The sequence below is a fragment of the Pyrus communis genome, chromosome 2 (genome assembly GCF_041283825.1).
Source record: "Pyrus communis isolate YQ-2024b chromosome 2, ASM4128382v1, whole genome shotgun sequence".
Taxonomy (NCBI): domain Eukaryota; kingdom Viridiplantae; phylum Streptophyta; class Magnoliopsida; order Rosales; family Rosaceae; genus Pyrus; species Pyrus communis.
This window is the reverse complement of record NC_142566.1, coordinates 4,729,122-4,746,387: the sequence shown is the minus strand read 5'-3', so window position 1 is coordinate 4,746,387 and position 17,266 is coordinate 4,729,122. Positions and strand designations below refer to the sequence as shown.

Here is a 17,266-nt window from a genome sequence, read left to right as displayed (position 1 = left end):
ATAGTTTTGTTGAATTTTAGCATGTGATAAAATTTTATAGTATTATGCCTTGAAAAATATGACTAATTTGTAAATTTTATAAATCACAAAATATAAAAAAGAAAAAAGAGGAAGGAGTGACATAAGAAGGAGAGAAGAGAGAGATGATGATGGATGAAAGACAGATGATGGTGATGGGTGAAAAGAAGAGAGATGAGATGATAGTGATAGGTGAAAAAGGAGAGAACTATAATATTTTTATTCTTATTATATTAAAATTTTATCATTTTCATTAAATTTCAAGTCATTTCATTAAATTTTAATAGCTAAATAGATGAAGGACTTGAATCAGTTGAATGTCACATCCCAGACTCAGTTCTGCAGTAACACGATATTGTCTGTTTTGGGCATCGGTCACGTCCTTACGGTTTTGTTTCTGGGAACTCAGGCGAGAACTTCCTAGTGGGTCATTGCTCTCGTCCGAAATTGATTAACTTTGAAGTTCTAATGAAATTCGAAGCTAGTGAATTCTCAAAATGCCTCGTGTTATATGGAGGTGGGTATGTACATATAAGACACATCACCCCCTATCCGTTAGTGTATGTGGGATGTTACATTAAAACTAACGGAATATTTGGTGCAAAATCTAGTGCAATGATGCTTAGTAGGATAAAACTTAGTTTTTGTTGTTTCTCATTAATTTTAAGTCTTTTTCATTAAATAAAATTATTAGGTAATTTTTTTTTTGTTAAGAAAAGTTTATTTATGTCATTTTCATTAAAACTTCCTAAAACTTATATTCAATTTGGTATTTAATATGAATTTACTTCTTGAATAATACAGTCAAATAATTTATGTTCCTTGTTAAAAGAATAAAGTAAATAAAATTTACCGTTCCATCTGGTCGAAAAAAAAAATTCCAATAAAAAAATAAAAATAAAAATTCTCATTCCCAATATTTCTGTCACTTCTCTCCGTGTCCCCAACGTATTTTGCTAAATATCAAATTGACCCCTTTCATTTCCACACTCTTGGGCGGTGCAATTAAAAACCCTAATTTGCTATCCCATCCCTTTCTCTCTCTAGCCCCCCACAAAATTTTGAACCCTAGTGCTCTTTCTCTCTCCTCTCTCTCATGGCGTCGGCCGCGCGGGAAGAGAAGCAGAAGCAGGCATTCGAAGGATTGGGTGCTGGTGGAAAGTTCCGGAAGACGCCGTTTCGACGGACTACCCAAGCGACACCGTACGATCGGCCACCAACGACTTTACGAAACCCTAGCGCCGCCAACGATGGCTGGCTCTCGAAACTCGTCGATCCGGCTCAGCGTCTTATCTCTAACAGCGCCCACCGCCTCTTCTCCTCCGTCTTTCGGAAACGCCTTCCTCCGCCTCAGTCGCCTTCGACAGGTTCGGCTTTGCTACTTTCGTGACTACCTTTGTTTACTATTCCAGGGGTTTCTTAGTTTTGCGGGCATTTTGTTTGGGTTTAATCATTTAATGTGGAGTTGGGGTTTCGACGTTTCGTTACTTGGGACGCCTTTTGTTATGTTTTTCCTTATTTTATTTCATTGTTTTTAGCAATTTATCATATGGGTCAGTTTGTGGGGGTTGAGTTTGGGGTCAGTTTTTGTTCTGCGGAATGAAATGAGGTTAATTTCCTTGAAATTTTTTATTGATTTGGAGCTAGGTTTATAAAGATTTCGAATTCATTGTTTTTATTACAATAATTGTGGTGCTTTAAGAAAAAACTGGAAATTCATTCATGTTTAATGAAAGATGTTTGAAATTGCAATCGAAGGAATCCAAAATTCAAGTTGGTCTTCTGAATTCCAAATGATACATGCACAGTTACACTATTAGGAAGACATTTGGATCCTTTATTTTTGGTAGGAGGAAGACAGAGATTCCTTGCTCCCCCTTGTATTCACTTCTGGTTTAGTTTTTGTTTTTTAGCTTGTAAATTGGTAGGATTAGGAAGTACTTGTAAGAGTGAGCTTGATTGATAGTAGGTCATCTTTTGCATTGATAGTCTCTGATATCTTTTCTGAAATCCCCTGATGATCTTTTTCTTAATTACTGTTTCACTTTATTTGTGTACTGTATCATCCTTATTAATTTTTCAAATTAAAAAAAAAAAAAATCATTCGTATCTTTTTCTTCAAAGAATGAACTCTTTTCAGTGGTCAATGGACTTTACACTTCAGTTGGTTGGTGGCTCCTTTGTTTCTTGAATGCAAGGGAATTGTTAAACTAATTTACTCTCACAGTTGTTGCATCTATGTCCATGTTATCTTGTATGCCTTGTACTTGTTATAGATGTCCTCATTTTTTATAAAAGAAAAAAAATTATGATTAGCCATTGTGAAATTTCTTCTTAGCCCTTTTTGAAAAAATAAAAAACTTTCGTATCTGCTTTCTCATCCAAGATCAAGACTGTGACTGTTTTATTGGTTTCTTTACCAACTACTCACAAATTTAATCTTCTATTACTTTATCAGGGGTAAATCATGAAGCAAATATGAAGGAGAAAGAAGAAGTTACAATGGTTAGTTTAAGTGTGTTGGATAATTGTATTTTTTTCACTGATAGGGCATTGCCCTTAGTGATTGGGAGTAAGCTATATTCTAATTGTTTTATTAAACGTCCTGTTTTTAGATGAGATTGCATCGTTTTTTTTTGGAGCTATGATTTTTAAGCAGTATATGACACTTGGATCTTTCTTTGTCCGTGTTTGAGTATTATAACTTACAAGCATAGTGAACTTTTTTTTCCCTCCCATTGTTTAGACTCGAAATTTAGGTAAATGGGAAATATTTGGTACCCTGATTTTCCTCTATGTTGAGTGCGTTTTAGAATAATTTTTAGGGTTAAGGGGATATCTCAAGTTTCCTGCAAGTGCACTTCTTGGCTTTATACACTACCAAAGTTAGGTTAGAGGACATTATTAAGGAACAACTAATAGCCCTTAAAAACTTGGTATCCTTAATAAACCATTTATTCACATTACTCTTTGGTATAAGAGTAGTAGTCCATGTTTCATACATCCACATTTTTTACTTGCTCAATTTGATTGAGTTATGGTGGGATGTTATTATATATTTTCAAGTAGAACAATTTTCAGTTAAAATTCATTTCATAGATTTTTAATCATTTTATTTTTATGGTTTTGATATCATATTTTGACAATATCTTGTATGTAAATGTATGCTGTAAAGGATCTTTCTGGAGTGCTAAGAGGCACAATTGATCAATGTTCCGATCCAAGTCATCCAAGTACTACTGATGACGGAGGCAAGCTCACTGATCTTGAGCAAATTTTAGAGCAGAAAACCTTTACCAGGCAAGTTGCTATATACATAATTCAATTTTGGTCGAGTCAAGTTGTTATATACTTAGTGTTATTACAACCAAGTAGTATTAATGAACGGGAATGATGTTTTAGAGAGAGAGGGGGAGTGTCTGTGATTTGAATGGAATTGATGAATGGGTTTGGTGTAAGACTTGTGCATTTATGATTTCACCCATGGCACTTCTGGGGCTTAGAACTTTTTTTTTCTTGTAACATGTGCTTATCCTGGTGTTGAATGTTAATTACCTCTACAGATCTGAAATTGATCGATTGACAGCACTGTTGCATTCAAGAACTGTTGACTTGCCAATTGAGAATCTTGAGAAAAGGTCTGAAGGAATACCTTCAAAATCGGCGGTTTCTCATGACAGAAAGGAGGAATTTCCTAAAACTCCATTGCTGGACAAAAATGGGATTGATAGCCGCCTTGCTTCAAACCCTGTTGTTAGTACAAGTGTATGATAACTTACTTTCCATTCATATACTTTGACTCATTAGGTTGTGAAGGCTGCGGTCTTGTGCTTGCTACTCTTTAATTTTAACTATTTGTGAAACGGTAGTTTGGATGTCATATTTACTTTTAACTCTTTTTTCACATTTAGTGGTTAAAATGTCTTCAGGTCCTTGATGAAGATGTTGCTTCTCCTGCAGAGCTCGCAAAAGCTTACATGGGCAGTAGGCCTTTAAAAGTATCTCCATCAATGTTAGGTTTGCGTAGTCAAACACACCATGAAGATTCACCTATTTTGAGCAGTGTACCATTTCCTTCAAAATCGCCAATGATGTCACTTGTGCCAAGGAATTCTGGCAGTGAGTGGGCTCCACAAAATGGTTTTGTGACCCCTAGATCTCGAGGCAGGTCTGCTATATACAGCATGGCTCGAACGCCATACTCTCGAGTTCACACGACGAGTACTTTCAAGGTTTGTTTGATCTGAGAATATAGTTTTCAATAATATCGGTTTAGTTGAGTGATTAGGCCTTTGGTTTGTTCCAACGTCTGGTAAGATTAAATTGTTCAAGGTACCTATAGCCATTTGCTAGAGTTTCCTGCCTCCCAAAGACCCCAATTTCACATCTGATTCCCCAAAGCAGGTTTGGGGATTTTTTGGTAGAAGAAAAGACAATGCAGATCCCTTTCACATTTTGAATGTTTACTTGGATTTACTTGTGTAATCCCAAAAATTCTTTCTCTTGATGAATGTCATGCTTTGCTTTGGAAGGATAAGAAGCCAAGGTCATGTGGGTTGTATGTTCCATGCAGCAATTTGGGTCATTTGGACGGAGAGAAATAGAAGGATCTTTGTATACCATAAAAAGAAAAAGAAAAAAAAGAATCTCTCTCCCTCTCTGTCAGCTTCCTTTTCCTCATAGTTCAGGGAATCTTTCTCTTTGTGCTTATGCAAGACCAGAAAGCAGCTATCCTCTTAAAAGTCTTTTAGGTGTTTTCTCAGCTGATTGTGCTGGGTGTTTTCTATGTCTTCATTTTCCAATTTTTGTTTGTTTGCTGTGTTCTGGGTTGGTCTTCTTGACCAGCCTCTTTGTTGGTTTCTTGATCTTAATAAAAGCATTTCTTTTAACAAAAATACATATGTTTACCGTTTCCGCTCTTATGTTGTATTTGCTTGTATTCAGGGTGCTGGGTCTACGTTTAATGCTTATGGTGGTGCATCATCATCTCAGTCTGTATGGGAGCACAGCCAGCCTTCTGGATCTAAACAAGGGGTATGATATCTGATGATAATCAAATGCTACTTTTTATTTGTGATTAGAACCTCCAGATTCATGTCATTGGAATTGTTTGTTTTTATTTGTAGGCCTTGAAGCGCAGATTTTCAGTCCTAGACAGTGACATAGGATCTGTTGGTCCTATTCGCAGAATTCGTCAAAAACCTAATCTTCTTTCTTCTAGAGGCTTGAGCTCACCAGTATCAAGCACTACAATTCTTGGGGCCACAATAAGTTCTGAGTCTGCTCAAAACTTGTGGAAGCCACTATCATTGGGTGAACCTAAGCACAAAGCATTATCAGAAAATGGAGACAATGCAGGTCCTAGTACAAGTTTCTCTACTGTTCCCTCAAAGTCCAGTGAAATGGCTTCCAAAATACTTGAGCAACTTGATAAGTTGGTCTCTCCAAAAGAGAAATCATCTGAGTCCATTCTACATATTGTGAGAGACAAATCGCCAACTAAGCTTTCACCATCAATGCTACACGGTCAGGCTCTGAAAAGCCTGGATCATGTGGATTCATCAAAATTTTTGCACAATGCACTTAATAATGATAATAATAATAATTGTAATTCTAAGTTGGATGTTTCCGCTTATCACGTGATACCAGATGCTCGAGACTTCACCTCTCAAAAGAAGGATAAGGTTAGAGAAAATGGCCCACTTACGATTGGTGCTCTTTCTGACAGTTCAACTATACTAAATGGAGCAGATTCTGCAACAGAAAAGAAGGATATTTTGCAAAATGTTAAAACTACAGTATCTGCCGCATCAAACTCTGTTCATCCTCCACAAAAGAAACGGGCATTCAAGATGAGCGCACATGAGGTATAGTTGCGCTTTTTTCTCTCTATTATTTCTGCTAACTAAGTTCTTGATTATCTTGCTTATTCTTTCTACTACTCTGGAATTTGACCTGAAATAACTAGTTTGGATTTCAATTTGATCATAAAATTTACTACTTAGGGGCTGTACCTTTGAAATCATAAGATTATCTAGCTGTTTAGTTTTGCTAGAAGTTCATGAACATTTATAATAAGCATTTGACTGTCTTGGACTTCAGTGCCAATGATCAAATTGATTAAACCGGTGTCATAATTTTATGGTATTTAAACCCTATCATATGTTGATAACAGACATAAATACAAATTTAAATAATAATTTATTTAAAATTTCTATTACAAATTCAATTTTGATTCCATTAGTTTCAATTCAAATTCTTTCTAGATTTGATATTATCTGAAATTTTAGGAAAATTAAAATCATTAATATTCATTATTATATTTGGTTTTCTGTGCATATTCATATGACTTCAAAATAATTAATTTGAACATTATGCGTATGGTATGCAGGATTTTCTGGATCTGGATGATGACGATGATTATAATGGGGTTGTATCCGATTCAAGAGGAAAGGCGGAGGCAACTTCGACCAAGAATACTCCAGTTTACTCTGACGTGAAGACTTCAGCTTCCCCTTTTGTATCTTCATCCAGCTTGCCCAATGTTGTAGCTACTCAGCCATCCTTTACATATGATATAGTTGATCTCCCAAAAGAATCACATGCTGGTCTTCCCACTTTTAACTATGGGGGTAATGTTACTTCAGTTAAGGGTTCAGATGCAGCTACTTCTCTGTTTGAGTTTGTTGGCTCTAAGAGTGTTGACAAAGTTGCACTGCCAGAGTCTGCTTTTACTTCGTCACCTGCAGTTGGTGAATCTGTCAACGTAACTTTCTCACACTCCAATCCTGAAACCTCAAGCAGGTCAGTGTATTAAATCGCTTGTTTCATTTTAATCTTTATGTTTTGATGAAAAGCATCGTTGAGGTTCTTGACTGTTGCATTTATTTATTTTTCTTATTGTTTTCTTTCATAAAAAAATAGGTGGAGATTTAAGTGTATAGAAAAACAAGTTTCTGAAGGGACAAATGGAATGAAACTGCTTTATTGCCTTTCATTTGGTCTGAATATTTGTATATCCAAAGACCTTGAGGGTGGTATAACTTAATGCAGTGTAGGCACACTGCATGTAAATGTTTGTTAAAAGTGCTCACTGAAGTGTGGCAGTGAGGAATTATTCTACTGTCCATTGTAATTGACTGTATTTTCAGAACTTTAACTTTCTTTGCTAGTGGTGAAGGCAGTTAGCTTTCATAGTTCTTACTTTTGTCCCCAACCAGATTGATCATTATTAATGAGCGGGTGGATAGGTTTGGAAATGGGATTGAGGGGTTGCTTCTGTGATGTGTTGTAATTGATACAACTATTCAACAAACAACGAAAAAATTGCTTGTTTTCTTGTTTTCTTAAAATAGTATTTTTCTAAAAAAAAAAAATATTTAATCAGTGGTATCATGTGGAAACCCTATTCATGTATGGGTGACTTTCTGATTTTTATATGTATTGCCAAAAAGTTTATTATTTAATTTATCTATTCGTCTATGTTTCCATCTGCAGTGTACATGCTGCTGAATCTGGTGCAACAACTGTTGTCCAACCACAAAGACCAGGTGAAGCTGTTGGTAAGAGTAATTCAAATGCTGGAGACTCTTTTGTTATACCTAAAACTACTGTATCATCTCCATCTGCACCATCAACCACAGGCATAGTCTCCTTTGGCACCCCTTCCAGTAATTCAAATATGAATAATGGGTCAAGACCTCTATTTACTTCCTCCGCTCCTTCAGTATTCAGTAATTTGACGAGTCCAAATTCATCGGGTGGCATGACTCTCACTGCCAACACAAACAGTGTTATCGCTACAACTGCTGTCACCACCAACAGTAGCAACGGTTTTAGCTTGGCTCAAGCACCTTCATTTTCAACCACGCCTACGGTCAAATTTGAATTGCCTACTGCTTCAACTGCAGTCACGCCAGTTCCACTAAATTCGCCTTTGGAATCTTTTGAAGGCAAGAAAAAGGAAACATTTGGAGGCAACAACACACAAGACAAAGGCCTTGGTAATCTTAGCAGCACTTCGTTTGCTGGCACATCTGCTGCCATTCCAAGTGCTGCTAACCAGTTCCAGTTCTCTCTTTTTGGTACTGGCAGTGGATCTGCTTCTATTGCCCAGGCATCATCTACTGCAACCGGAATTGCATCTGTTGCACAGAATTCATCCACTGAACCTGGTTCGTCAGCATCCTCACTGTCACACAGCTTTGCGGGAAGTACACCTTTCTCTATTGGAAGTTCTATTTTTGGCCCAACGTCTACTGCCAAACTCCCTGGTTCAGGAACTGGTACTGCACTTGGTTCTTCTACTTCCTCATTGGAGCCCAGCTCCATTAGCTCTAGCACTGCCCCTAACATATTTGCTGCCAGTTGGCAACCTGGTAAACCTCCTGTATTTGCTACCGCTTTCAACTCTACATCTTCGTCAACTGGGCTTTCTTATGTAGCATCCTCCGTTGCTCCTGCTACTAACAGTGCGCCTATTGTATCTGGAGGATCCTCCATTGCTGCTACTACTAGCACTAACAGTGTGCCTTTTGTATTTGGAGGATCCTCGACTGCCGCTGCTACTACTAACAATGTGCCTTCTGTATTTGGAGGATCCTCGTCTGCCACTGCTACTACTAACAATGTGCCTTCTGTATTTGGAGGATCCTCGTCTGCCGCTGCTACTACCATCAATGTGCCTTCTGTATTTGGAGGATCCTCGTCTGCCGCTGCTTCTACTATCAATGTGCCTTCTGTATTTGGAGGATCCTCGTCTGCCGCTGCTACTACTATCAATGCGCCTATTACTTTTGGAGGATCCACGGTTTCTTCTACAAATAACAACAGTGGATCTTTGTTTCAGTCATCCAGTGGTGCATCCTTAACTTCCATGTTCTCATTCACTTCAACCGCACCTACTAGTGCCCCGTCACAGCCTCCATTTGGCAACCCCAATCCTGTATTTCCATTTGGTTCCCCAGGTAATAATGATCAAATGAATATGGAAGACAGTATGGCCGAAGACACTAACCAGGCATCGACACCTACAGCCCCAGGTTTTGGTCAACATTTCCAGTTTGGTCAACAGCCGATTTTAAACTCACAATCTGCCTCTGTATTCGGAGGTACACCCACAGCCCCAGCAGCAAGTCCCTTCCAATTTGCAGGCCAACAGAACCTAACCAACCCACAGAACCCTAACCCATTTCAGGCTTCTGGTAGTTTGGGTGCGAATCAGGGGTTAGGGGGAAGCTTCTCAGTTGGCTCCAGTGGTGGTGATGGTGACAAGTCTCACCGAAGAATAATTAAAGTTAAACACAACAGGCCCCGGAAGAAGTAAAAACTCAGTGGTGTGGTTGTTAGGAGTTTCTCTGTTTGTCTGGGTGAATATTAGAGTTAAGAGATGGCTGTTGTCACCCACAATGGTTCGACACTGATGAAGGTATAACTCGGCCTTCTCAGGTTCTGGACGGGATGATTCTGTTTGCTTTACAGATATTTCTTCCCCTTTTCTTTGCACTACCGAGCCAAATTTTTCGTGGTTGCAATGAGAGCGCAAGTTTTTGCAAATTTTATACCAGTTTGAAGTCGGAACGATTATGCCTTTGTTTTAGTACATGTAGTAGGTGAATGGTTTTGCATTAGTACTTTGTAGGGGATAGGCTTTCTGGTTGGGCAATTGCGTTATCAGCTCTTCTGTGTACTCTGCTATTCTGTATCATAAAAGAAAACAGCTGTGAATGTCACAGCTTCTCTGCCGGCGACCTAATTTTTTCAAGTTGGCTTAGCAGGATACCGGATATTAGCTTCTTTCCGAATAAATGTTTTATTTGTTCCTATATGCAAATTTCTTTCGGTACCTGTTCTGGTATTGTCTTTCTTTGGAAAGGTTTGTATGAGACAAGCTAATGTAATGTAACATCAGCTGCACATCAGTGCCTGAGATTATCACGATGAGTCGCTGGCCTGTGCTAGAGTCGGCTCATATTCTAATGTGAAGCAAAATGGTGACAGATGAATCAGCTAACCCTCGGACGTCAATCCGTCACCACATGCTTCGTGATGGAAACTTAGTCCGGTGAGCTTTTAGTTGAGTCAATATAAAGCAATGCTAGAAAGGTTTATTACTTTTTAACACGTCCATGGCATGAATCTGCCAATGCCAAACAAGAGTATAACCTCTTCGCAGTCCAACATCGATCCCTACTAGAAAATATATCAACAGGAACGACTTAATTCACAATTAGAACAATAAACGAAAAGATCAAGCACTAGCAACTCAGTTTGCTCATTTAGTTGGTTCAGCAGACTGAGTAGTCTTGACCTCTCTGGGGCACTGAGATACATATGGTTTGAGCTGCATGCAAGAACGGAAAAACGTAATTTAGAACTACATGTATGCACTTATAAGAGTGAGGAGTAAATTGTTGAAGCGTGTCAACAATAGCATGGTTGAAGCGTGTCAACGAAGCTGCAAAGTGTATCAGTGAACTTCCAACCGGAAGCTCTAACTTAAAGATGAATATTACCAAAGAATGAGAAAAAAATGAAACAAAGTAAGAGAAACAGAAACATGTTCACCTTGAAGTCGGTTAAATCTGGGACTACATAGTTAGGCAATTTCTCCTGCTGCACGACATACTTAGCTGAAAAAATTTAGACAATTTTAAAAACATGTCGAGTAGTAATTTTTACCTTAAAAATTGAATGAGCACATCGTCAAATTTGCAAAAAAGCAAAAGGGGAAAACCTTTTCGGGTGTGGAAACCAGTAGGCTTGCAATTCTTCCCCTTGTAGTAATCCCTAGGGGCACGTTTGGAGGAAAGAATGTCAAGTGATGATGTTCGCTTTCGACGAAATGCCCTTCCTAACCCTAGTATTAGTCCCAATGGCATCTTCTTCACCTTTTATCACAATAAAATAAACCAAAACCAACCAGCAAATATGCTTAAAACATGAAAAATTAACAAAGAAATCAGCTCAGGAGACGGGAGCAATACCAGTTCAACAAGAGCCAAGCAAACAATGGTGAATTTATCTCCGGACAATGAACTCAAAAATTTAAATCTTGATTAACAGTGCTTTTATTCCATGTTGAAGACAATATCACGAGTCAGAATTATCTTCGAGACGTATGCATACTTTGAAGTTGCTTCATACCTCATTGTCCATACAATCAGAGTATACTAAATCTTGAAAAACACTAATAACATACCTTAGTTTATGCCAAGACCTAGTCACTTCACGTATTCAACAATCTACCTTATATACTAATTCTATGGGAAAATCAAGGACATAAATGACTGCAACATTATGATGCATTCTTGCGAATAAGACACGTATCAAATATCGATTCATCTTTCACCATATTTTTTTTATTTCATGTTGGGGCATGGAAGCAATTTAGTTCAACCTCCTAACACTCTGTCCCGCCCGCCATGTCCTGTATCGGTCAAACCGAAAATTCGACAGACATTTTGAGATCTTTCCATTCCCACAGGGCCAAAGGAAAGCAAGACTAGCAATTTGATTTTGATTCATGAAAAGTTTTGGTTTCAGAGGGAAATTTTCAGAAAGCTATGAGATTTCAAGCTATTTCAAAGATGTAGACCCAATTCAAGATTTTGGGTTAGGATAAAGGAACCCTTTTCATCTTACACAGAAACTCACTATTAATTAATTAAATAAATTGCACTAATCCTGAGCAGATTAAACAAAAACAATGGAAGGTGGGAGATGGTAGAACTGTAGAAGGTACCTGAGGGAGGGCTGAGAGCGGAGGAGTGAGGTTCTGACTTTGATGTCTTCGTAGAAACTAGAAATGCTTGCTGGGTTTCTGGTCCGCTGCAAGCGAAGACGAATGCTAGAGAGAGAGAGGGTTTAGGGCTTTTCTTTTCTTCTTTAAATAAAAATTAGAAAGAAAATAATGAAATGAAAAAAGAAAATTGGATTTGTCAATTTTTACATTTAAATTCTATTTTAGTTAATTACCTCCCTTAAATGTTTTTTATTTAGTCACTTTTATTTTCACGATTCAAAATTTTCATCTATTATTCCGTTTATTTTTTACCGCGTGAACAATTGGTGAACCATTTAAATTGACTTTGTTTAAGATGGAAATTAGGAGTGACATATAAGTACAAGGAGTAATTTGGCATAATCTTAGAGCTCCTTTGACATAGAAGATTGAATTTTAAGAGGATTAGAAGAGGACAAGACATAAAGAAATTCTTCCTTCTAATCATCGCATTTCGGAAAAAATTGGAAGTGATAACTTTTATTCTTGTGTAATTCATTTTCTACTGCCAACCAAATTTTTTTCATTTCTTCTTTCAATATACTTTAATTTTATGGTCAAATTCTTTCAATATATTTTGAAAATAGTTATTTATTCATTCTAATTCAATTCTGCATACCACATGGAGGCCATATACTCATTTTTCTTCTTAATAGAAACGAGAAGGGGAGCTTCTTTCAACGGTAATTCTAAGGTAAGCATTTCACACACTCCTTTTTCTTTTGCACTTGCTTGTTAATGTCTTTTTTATTTATTTTATACTTGTGACGAACGATAGCATTAGCAGGTTAAATAGTTAGTTGGTACGAGAGAGGAATCCATTGACTTTTTTATCCACTATTTTTTTCCTCCTTAGGACATAGGAACAAAGCTTACGTTCCGCGTTACGAGGCATTCCCCTACTAGTGATATCAAATCATCCTTTCTGCTTTGACATCTATTGTAAGATGACCTCTCTATTTTATCTTTTGCTTGTAATCTGGATTAGTTGTATGCTTTGAATATGTCATGCATTATCATTAGATTCATTGTTGGCAAGTGAATATTTTTATGGTATTTTGTAAGACTTATATTTGAGTATTACTTCGCGTAGTCACACGCGAAATTTATATACATGTTTCACATGTCCTCGGCATTTGCATACATTAAATGGTTTGCGTCACCCTCGGGTATCGGTCAGCACGTGGCCATCTCGATGTCCCTTAGACATCGAGTTTGGGGTGTGTCAGATTGGTATCAGAGCATACTTGGGACTTCATTCTGCTTAAGAGTTGTTTTATTGGTGGCCTTAAGTGTGAACTCATTTATGATGTCAAGTTATTGCGCCTTAACACTGTGCATAATGCTATTGCCTTAACTGGTCAAATTAATGCTAAATTTGTTGTTTTGAAATCTTGTTATACCAAACCTACTCCCATATTTCGACCCTAACTACCCTTACTCCTCCACCACCACCGCCTTGGGCACCATATTTCCCTATTAAGAGGCTTTCCCTTGAGGAAATTCAGAAAAAAAAAACATGAAAGTTGGGATTCATGGTTTTGTGATGATAAGTGGACTCGGGGGCACAAATTCCATACCAAACAGTAACTTATGATTGACCATGTACAACCTGAAAATGAGGTAGATACCCCATCCGACGACCTTTAACAAACCCTTAACCAAATGGAGCTTAGCGAGTGTTCTTTTTATGGCACATCTGCTAAGCAACCTATACACACTATGAAAGTGAGGGGGACACTTAAAGGACACAGTGTTGCAATTCTGCTTGATTCTGGCAGCACCCATAACTTTGTGGATTCTCGATCACTTAAAAAAATTGGGTTGGCAACCTCAGACTATTTCTGCCTTTAGAAGTCATGATTGCGGATCAGGGGAAAATTACAGGTTCTGGGTATTGCTCTAGCACACCATTGTCACTTGTAGCCTATACTTGTATTGTGGATGTATATGCCATTCCCTTAGGGGGCTGTTGTCTTGGGATTTTCAGTTAATGACACTTGAATTCCACAAGGATAATGTGCAGTACAAACTTTTTCACACTTAAGGAGCTTTGCCCTTGATTAAGGAGGTCTCCCTACAAAACTTTGACAAGGAAATGCACATTTCCAATCTGGGGCTATTCTTATATTCCTTGGAGTCCAAGAAATTAGAAGCTTGTGATCTTAACCAAGCTCAACTAAAGGAATTGCAGGATTTAATGAGACACTTCTCTTCCATTTAATATGGTTCGAAATCAAGTATTCATATTGCAGGACGTGACAGCTCTCATGAGCAGAATGGAATTATAACACTTCATACCACTCATCCTCCAAGTTCACTCCATTTGAACTGTTGTATGGATACCCTCTTCCTATGGTGGTTTCTCATGAGATTAGGACAACCAGATTGGATTTAGCATAACAATGTTTGAAGGATAGGGACACAATCTTATCTGTTCTTAAGAGAAACCTGGAAGTAGCTCAGCATAGAATAAGAATGCAAGCAAATAAGCACAGGTCTGAAAGGGAGTTCTCTGTTGTGGATTTTGTGTACCTCAGGCTTGTCCCTTACCAATTGCAACCCGGGTTTTATGGGCCCTATGAGATTGTGGAAAGAATTGGAACGATAGCTTGTAAATTGAAACTGCCTAAGGGAACAAAAATTCACCAGTCTTCCATGTCAGTTGCCTCAAGAAACACTTGGGTAATTTGGTTCAACCATAAACTGTGTTACCTGATCTAAAGGAAGGTGGGTTGTCACACTCAGTGCCCCATACAGTATTGGCTCCATGGATCTATAAGAAAGGACAAACAGGTGGGGTCCGATTGCTGATACACTATTTGGATGACGTTGATGAGAACGCCACTTGGGAAGACTTCGATGACTTCAAGATTAAGTTTCCAGATTTCAAGCTTGAACCTTGAGGACAAGGTTGTCATAAGGGGGAGTGATGTTAGGGTCTTCGAATTAGTGAAAGCTTAATCACTAAGTAATTTGGTTGTTAGCCTTTAATTGGTTGTTTTGTCATTTTGTTAAAAGTAGTTTGTGAAATGCTAAGCTGACACCCAGACTCTTTTAAATGGAGCAATGGCTCCCTTGCTTTTGTAACGGTTATTTGAAAAGAAAAATTATAATAAAATAGCAAGCACGTTTTCTGTGCTCTTCTTCCACCTTTCGTATATCCTCCATTACTGCAACTTGTCGAGGTTGAGCTACCGGATTCAGGTTGGTAGCTATCAATCACTCTCTCTCTCTAACCCCCACAAAATTTTGAACCCTAGCGCTCTTTCTCTCTCCTCTCTCTCATGGCGTCGGCCGCGCGGGAAGAGAAGCAGAAGCAGGCATACGAAGGATTGGGTGCGGGTGGAAAGATCCGGAAGACGCCGTTTCGACGCACCACCCAAGCGACATCATACGATCGGCCACCAACGATTTTACGAAACCCTCTGGAGCCACCAACGATGGCTCCAGTTTACTCTGAAGTGAAGACTTCAGCTTCCCCTACCGTATTTGCTGCCAGTTGGCAACCTGGTAAATCTCGTGTATTTGCTACCGCTTTCAACTCTACATCTTTGTCAACTGGGCTTTCTTATGTAGCATCCTCCGTTGCTCCTGCTACTAACAGTGCGCCTATTGTATCCGGAGGATCCTCCATTGCCGTTACTACTTGCACTAACAGTGTGCCTTTTGGATTTGGAGGATCCTCAACTGCTGCTGCTACTACTAACAATGTGTCTTTTGTATTTGGAGGATCCTCGTCTGCCGCTGCTACTACTATCAGTGCGCCTATTACTTTTGGAGGATCCACGGTTTCTTCTACAAATAACAACAGTGGATCTTTGTTTCGGTCATCCAATGGTGCATCCTCAACTTCCATGTTCTCATTCACGTCAACTGCACCTACTAGTGCCCCTTCACAGCCTCCATTTGGCAACTCCAATCCTGTATTTCCATTTGGTTCCCCAGGTAATAATGATCAATTGAATATGAAAGACAGTAACCAGGCATCGACACCTACAGCCCAAGGTTTTGGTCAACAATTCCAGTTTGGTCAACTGCCGATTTTAAACTCACCATCAGCCTCTGTATTCGTAGGTACACCTGATAGGAGCATATTTATGCTACTTAGTTATGTTGTTTCCTTGCATTTAGTTAGCTAATTACTATTTATTATAGTGTTTTAAGCTATTTTCGTGTGTTTGTAGGTCCTAATAACAAAGTTGGCAAGAAAAGGCAATTTGGAGGTACACTCAAAGCCCCAGCAGCGAGTCCCTTCCAATTTGCAGGCCAACAGAACCTAACCAACCCACAGAACCCTAACCCATTTCAGGCTTCTGGTAGTTTGGGTGCGAATCAGGGGTTAGGGGGAAGCTTCTCAGTTGGCTCCAGTGTTGGTGATGGTGACAAGTCTCACCGAAGAATAATTAAAGTTAAACACAACAGGCCCCGGAAGAAGTAAAAACTCAGTGGTGTGGTTGTTAGGAGTTTCTCTGTTTGTCTGGGTGAATATTAGAGTTAAGAGATGGCTGTTGTCACCCACAATGGTTCGACACTGATGAAGGTATAACTTGGCCTTCTCAGGTTCTGGACGGGATGATTCTGTTTGCTTTACAGATATTTCTTTCCCTTTTCTTTGCACTACCGAGCCAAATTTTCGTGGTTGCAATTTTGCAAATTTTATACCAGTTTGTAGTCGGAACGATTATGCCTTTGTTTTAGTACATGTAGTAGGTGAATGGTTTTGTATTAGTACATGTAGGGGATAGGCTTTCTGGTTGGGCAATTGCGTTATCAACTCTTCTGTGTACTCTGCTATTTGTATCATAAAAGAAAACAGCTGTGAATGTCACAGCTTCTCTGCCGGCGACCTAATTTTTTTGATTCCGAATAAATGTTTTATTTGTTCCTATGCAAATTTCTTTCGGTACCTGTTCTGGCATTGTCTTTGTTTGGAAAGGTTTGTATGAGACAAGCTAATGTAACATCAGCTACGCACCGGTGCCTGAGATTATCATGATGAGTCGTTGGCCTGTGCTAGAGTCACGCGATTGACAACAATTCATTGAAAGGGAAAACAAAATCAGAACACTGTTACCAAACAAGCTTTCAGAAACAAAAACGACTCATTTCATCACAGTTACCAAATAAGCTTTAAGTTTCAGTTTTCAAAAAATTGAAAACAGAAAACTTAAAACGACGAAAAGGTAATCATGTGTTATATTATTTTCCAAGGAAACGTAATTATGCAAAGTAAAAGATATAATCTTAGAAGTTCAACACCTCCAAATGTCCAACCGAAACTAGGGTGTCATAATTTGTGTGAAAAAAATTGCATCTTCCACCCGACCCTTGGATAACACAGTTGGCTCATATCTAATGTGAAGCAAAATGGTGACAGATGAATCAGCTAACTCTCGGACATAAATCCGTCACCACAGGCTTCGTGATGGAACTTAGTCCGGTGAGGTTTTAGTTGAGTCAATA

At 38.5% G+C, this 17,266-nt stretch overlaps 3 protein-coding genes across 6 annotated transcripts; 2 read left to right on the top strand and 1 right to left on the bottom strand.

The window, feature by feature from the left end:
* The first annotated feature begins 1,008 nt into the window (after positions 1-1,008).
* Positions 1,009-9,842, top strand: LOC137746692 (uncharacterized). Of its 2 annotated transcripts, XM_068486701.2 has the most exons (10): positions 1,009-1,385; positions 2,477-2,523; positions 3,194-3,318; positions 3,582-3,783; positions 3,948-4,250; positions 4,963-5,052; positions 5,145-5,544; positions 5,668-5,885; positions 6,410-6,822; positions 7,516-9,842. In XM_068486701.2, exons 1-10 carry the CDS (start codon positions 1,115-1,117, stop codon positions 9,341-9,343), a joined length of 3,897 nt encoding a protein of 1,298 aa, XP_068342802.2. In that variant the 5' UTR covers positions 1,009-1,114; the 3' UTR covers positions 9,344-9,842. The 2 variants fall into 2 exon arrangements, with proteins under 2 accessions (XP_068342802.2, XP_068342801.2); XM_068486700.2 differs by having other exon boundaries at positions 5,145-5,885.
* Positions 9,843-10,104: 262 nt separating this feature from the next.
* On the bottom strand, positions 10,105-11,899 carry LOC137746694 (uncharacterized). The gene is made up of 4 exons (XM_068486705.2): positions 11,762-11,899; positions 10,754-10,907; positions 10,585-10,649; positions 10,105-10,360 (listed from the first exon to the last, which is right to left on the bottom strand). The coding sequence occupies exons 2-4, from the start codon at positions 10,896-10,898 to the stop codon at positions 10,292-10,294; spliced, it is 279 nt and encodes a 92-aa protein (XP_068342806.1). The 5' UTR covers positions 10,899-10,907; positions 11,762-11,899; the 3' UTR covers positions 10,105-10,291.
* Positions 11,900-14,751: 2,852 nt separating this feature from the next.
* LOC137746693 (uncharacterized) lies at positions 14,752-16,654 on the top strand. Of its 3 annotated transcripts, none has more exons than XM_068486703.2 (3): positions 14,752-15,313; positions 15,533-15,877; positions 15,988-16,654. In XM_068486703.2, the coding sequence occupies exons 1-3, from the start codon at positions 15,088-15,090 to the stop codon at positions 16,239-16,241; spliced, it is 825 nt and encodes a 274-aa protein (XP_068342804.2). In that variant the 5' UTR covers positions 14,752-15,087; the 3' UTR covers positions 16,242-16,654. The 3 variants fall into 3 exon arrangements, 2 of the variants coding, with proteins under 2 accessions (XP_068342804.2, XP_088538615.1); XR_015954761.1 differs by having other exon boundaries at positions 14,889-15,313; positions 15,408-15,877; XM_088682489.1 differs by having other exon boundaries at positions 14,948-15,877; positions 15,988-16,390.
* Positions 16,655-17,266: the final 612 nt, after the last annotated feature.